Genomic DNA, 5,000 nt, shown 5'->3' with positions numbered 1-5,000 from the left:
TTTCCCTTGTTTTTTAACCTTCCGTTTAAATATTCACAGCGTCTGGAGTGTAGTACTTTGGAATTTGTTAAGGCAAGAAAAGAGAAATTTGAGTATTGCAATGAAATGTTTTTGTTTCATTGTATTCAGTGGGGAATAAGCAGGGCAAGAAATTTGTGTGTAAAAAAATAAGCGACGATTTATATATTTATATTGGCAATATAAGTAAGCTTAATTTGAGGTGAAAGCTATAAGCTGCAATAGGCAACTTTTGCGATAGCGTCATTTGACTACAACTACCAGAAATCTGTTTGTTTTTTTTTTCTTATTCCCAGCTGGGTAAAAATAACAATAGCTCTAATTAACATGACACAAGTAAAACCTGAAGGATTCTGGGACTTGCAGTCAAATGGCGTCATCATGAGAAAAACTAAGTGTCCTATAATAATTTATTACTTATTCAAATGTATTGCTCAAGGTGTGAAGTGGCAAAACATTGCAACACTTTGTGTGCACTGTATTGATGGGCAAAAACAAGAATTAGCACAAACATTCTTAACTCATTCATTCCTCAGTCGCCCAAGTACCCCCCCTCCCCCCCCCCCCCAGTCGACAAGTAAAATCATCTGGTGATAGACACAGTAAAATCTGTTTAGTCTCACTCACATGGTTCAATGGGTTCATGAGGGGTTTTTGACTGGTTAAGTATCGAATATCCTTGCTCAAACAGGGTTGTGGAAGTAGTTATGTGCAGCAGTAATGTAAGCACCTCACATTGTTTTAGAACAATCCTACAGTACTGGAAATAACAGAATGATCTGATTGATAACTTCAAAAATATTGCTAAGAAAAATTAAAAACATATGATCTTGAATCTTGCTTTCCTTATTCCACTTTTTTTTTTTCATTCGTAATAATATACATGAAAAAAAATACTTCATTATGATTGGCTAAGAAAAATGCAGTTTTCGGGTAACAGTGCAAAGGGAAGTAATAAACCAAGCATTCTGATTGGTCAATGAGCAAACTAACTCAGAGATAGCCAATCAAATGCGAAAGCTGGATGGTGTAATTTGTGTCTGATATGTCAGTCTGTTGCTTCTGCGTCATGATCTCAGATGTTTTTTCATGTATATTATTCACAGGTAATCATATAATTTTTGTTGTGAAATTTGCAATAAATAAGCATTTATTTTGTCCTTGAAAAAATTTAGTCGTGCTTATTTATTCCAAATTGCACTCAAATTCATATGATAACCTACGTTGTATCAATAGAATAAAGATGTTTCATCTTGTGCTTGGCAAAGCTTAAAAAAGCTCTCAAAAGTGATAAAATTTATTTCATCCCAAAGTGTTTTTCGATAGCCCATTTAATTTTAAAGGGGAAGCGGGTAATTACAAAATTAAAAGAATTTTGCACAGATTCAGAGGAAAAAATGTGCATAAGACTAGTACTGTTGCGTTGGCGAAAAACGTTGGCAGTAAAAAAGATAAATAATTCATATTCACGAGAAATTTCCCACCTTGAACCCCCAAAAAATTAAATGAGCTGCCCCCAGCAAGGTTGATAAATTTAATACACATTCAAATGTTGTAAATTAGACTGTTTTATTTTTCGAGTCACGCACAATTTTATCAAGATTTAAATTCAACTTGGAACAAACATAATTCGACGCCCTAGTAAAGATAACAGCTAATTTTCTCCCAAAACCTCATTTTATAAATGGCTAATTCTATCCAGAACGAAATAGTTTTGAAGCCGATTTAAAACGCACCAATTTCAGTTTTAATGTGTATCCCACAAATGCTTTCATGAGCTGATTAAATGTATTTTACCTTTTCTTTTGATATTTCTTGTTCCGTGAGAGCCATAAATTATATTGGCACGAAACAAATCATGCGCAATTCACTTCATTCCTATCCAAATTTTCCAATAGAAAAATAAAAAACCTAATACAGAATTGTTGAATTTAAATATACTATTTACAAAATGACAAGCGGTGAATTTCTTATAGTGGATATGAAAATTGTCACGGTGTAAATTTTATACATCGCATGCCATGGATACGATGCAACGTTACGCGGATTTTTTCCTGGAAAAATTACAATCCTGTGTCGACAGAATGTGCTTCTTCGTCAGAAGATTGTGAACCGTGTTCTCTTACAACAACGACTGGCCATCGCATAACAATGGCTTCCTCGTAGGTCGGTGGTGGAGTTATCGGCCCATCGTTATCCTCAGTCCAAAATCCTGCATTTGCAGACGCATTACTTGTTTCATCGACATTTTCAACAGTTGTTCTAGTAGGTCGTAAAGCAGGACTATTTGTTGATTCTCCCTCTGCAAATGCAGGTCTATGTGGTGCATGATTTTGTCCTAACACAGGCGCTGGAGTTTTTTCCAAGTCCTCCGCGGGAATAGACGAAATTACAACTTGAGTCGGCGCTAAACTGTTCTCTGGGCCTTTACAACACAATGACAAGGCAATTAGTAGAATCCCTAAAAGGAATAACACAGTCGCAAAGATTCTCATGTTCCGAACCATTTCCTGGTCGCTAGCGTTGGGCGAACAGTCTTCACAATCTCCGAACAAGATATATGTCAGACTTGCAAGTATAAAACATCCTCCGATATTCAGAAATCCAAAAACAATGGCTGCAATATGGAGTCCCTTCTTGAACTTCGCAGATCGTAGAGTCTGTAAGAAACCACTTGTCTCCGGCATGATCGAAAAGACATTCAGAGAGAACAGGACTCAACGATCAAGCGGGGCTTTTTCGCTACCTTTCCTCAACAAGTTTGTGTTGTTCTTTAATTACGTGATCTTGAGAACGCACGTAGAAATTGACTACCGGAAGTGGATTGATCAAGCCTTTGTTAATTTTCATTGACGTAAAGGCAATAGAGCGTGACCTCACTTAGTGATAATTGTTTTAGCTCAAAACCGCATTATTTTTTATTCACTCCTTTAAGAAAGCTATTCCTGTTAATAATTTTAACAATCGCTGCTAGAAACAGATTTTTAACAAAATTAAAAAGAGAAAACTAACGATGGTTGATCGTACCGCGATCCTGTATTTGTGCGAGAAACGTTATGCTAGCTTAAAAATCAATTCATTGTTGTCTTGCTTCCAGGAAACAATATTTCATTGAAGAACTGTTATGAATCTGTTATTCGGCAAACCTGAAAACTTTTCGCATCCTAAAGGGGAAGCCCTTATTTCCTGGACGGCTCAAATCTTGTCGGTATTTTATTCACGGAAAAATGGATATACAGGGTGACGTACTATGTAATGCCATCTCTTTTTTAACTTTTTTTTTTTTCAAAATCCCTAATGCCTTCATAGAAACTTTTAATACGTCATCTCATAAAAACACTCTTAACCAAGAGTGTTGACTCATTCACTCCTAAAGCTGTCTCCATTGACAAGTAAACTCGTCTGGCATTAGACAGAGAGACAATAAAATCTATAAGTGTCACTGCACTCACTCTCAGGGGAAATGGGATTATTGATATAGGAAAAGGGTGTATTCTATTCCCTGAAGTGGCGAGATCAAAGACCAAAGCACGGCATCGCAATAGCTATAAAAGGATTGGGAAGATGATATGCTCCTCCCATTTTAGCGCCTTACCGATATCGGTATTTCATTATTTTTACTTTATTGCAGCGCCGCCGAACTTTCTATATGGAGCCGCCAAAAGGGAACAGAAATACAGATTATTACCATTTGGCAACTGATAAATGTTTACTTAACTGTGCCACTTTCTGTAGTGGTTAAGTAATCATAGACAGTTGAAGCAACATAAATTGACGTAAGCAAAATGTCTGAAAATGTGTGTTAACGCTGATTTTTCTTGCTGTGGATGATTTTATTAACTTTGCCCTGCGGAGAAAAACAAAAATAGCAAATTCTGAATCGGGAAGTCGATGACAAGATGCTTTCTTCCGTGACCAACCGAGATCAAAGTTGACTGCCTCCAGGAAATGAACAGAGAGCACCATTTCCTTGTTATCTGAAGCTATTTAAGTCCATTGTTGGCTAGTTTCTTTTGTGATTCCTTTGTCTGAATTATCCCTCGGCAAATGCATCGCGGTTTTTGCCCGTTTTGGTCAAAAATCATGTTTTATATTTTACTGATTTTGGTAACCATTGACTAAACTGCAATTCATTTACCTTCCGTATTTGTTAATAGACGAGTTCACGCTCTTGAGTGCATTATGGGTAATCAGGGCAAGATCACGAGAAATTCAAAGGTTTGTAAGGAAGTTCAAAACGATGAATAGTACCCATGACATGCAATTTTGGGTTTTCATTTTCCAAAACAGAAGATATGCGCTCAAAGGTGCGGCAGAATAAATTTGGAGAGAATGGCTATTGTAGAAATTATTTTATTAAAAGGAGTTTCTGCCATACATTTCCTGTAATTCCTTGCGTAACTGGCACAAAATTACAGAGAATGTATGGAGACAAAAAAAGTAATATTTAGGAATTCCAAAGAATGGAAACCAAGTCTAGTTAATCTCAGTTGTGAACATGAACTTATTTGTTTGGTTTATGAAGGCGAACGTCTATAAAGTAGATTCACGTACAGTATATTTTGCTTTGAATTTCCCGCCATGTTGCCCTGATTACCCATGATGCAATCAAGAGCTTGAACTCGTCTATTTGTCGTAAGACCTTATACAGAATATAAAAACCATCGACTTTGCACTAAAAATAAATAATTACTTACATACTTTATTTCACAAAGTGGACGGTGAAAGATTGAGGCAGCTATAGGCTGATGTGGACCTACCATTCAAGTTATTTACCATAAAAAATAATGAAAATCCAAAGTAAAGTATGCAGAAAACTGTCAATAAATGAACGAATAAATAATAAAACTCATAAAATACTAAAATTAGTAAAATTCGAAAGTAATTCATCATTCTTTTTCGTTACAATTATTAACATCTTTAGAAGATCATGAATGATTTGTTTGAAATTGTCTTCGTTTACTTTACACCTGATTTTAAAT

The 5,000-nt window shown here is 35.8% G+C and overlaps 2 protein-coding genes across 2 annotated transcripts in view; both read right to left on the bottom strand.

Moving 5' to 3' along the window:
• The window catches only part of LOC138049933 (la-related protein 7-like), a 128,064-nt gene that overhangs the window by 60,449 nt on the left and 62,615 nt on the right, over positions 1–5,000 (bottom strand). The gene's annotated exons all lie outside the window — the stretch shown is intronic.
• Positions 1,569–2,939, bottom strand: LOC138049912 (uncharacterized). Its single transcript, XM_068896384.1, has one exon. It carries the CDS (start codon positions 2,703–2,705, stop codon positions 2,082–2,084), a length of 624 nt encoding a protein of 207 aa, XP_068752485.1. The 5' UTR covers positions 2,706–2,939; the 3' UTR covers positions 1,569–2,081.

This window comes from Montipora capricornis, chromosome 5, assembly GCF_036669925.1.
Source record: "Montipora capricornis isolate CH-2021 chromosome 5, ASM3666992v2, whole genome shotgun sequence".
NCBI classification, from domain to species: domain Eukaryota; kingdom Metazoa; phylum Cnidaria; class Anthozoa; order Scleractinia; family Acroporidae; genus Montipora; species Montipora capricornis.
The sequence above is the reverse complement of the archived record's forward strand: the minus strand, read 5'-3'. Positions and strand labels throughout refer to the sequence as shown.

What these genes read in the sequence shown, in the direction of transcription:
- LOC138049912 (XM_068896384.1), bottom strand. Translation starts at nt 2,705, where the DNA reads ATGCCGGAGACAAGTGGTTTCTTACAGACTCTACGATCTGCGAAGTTC.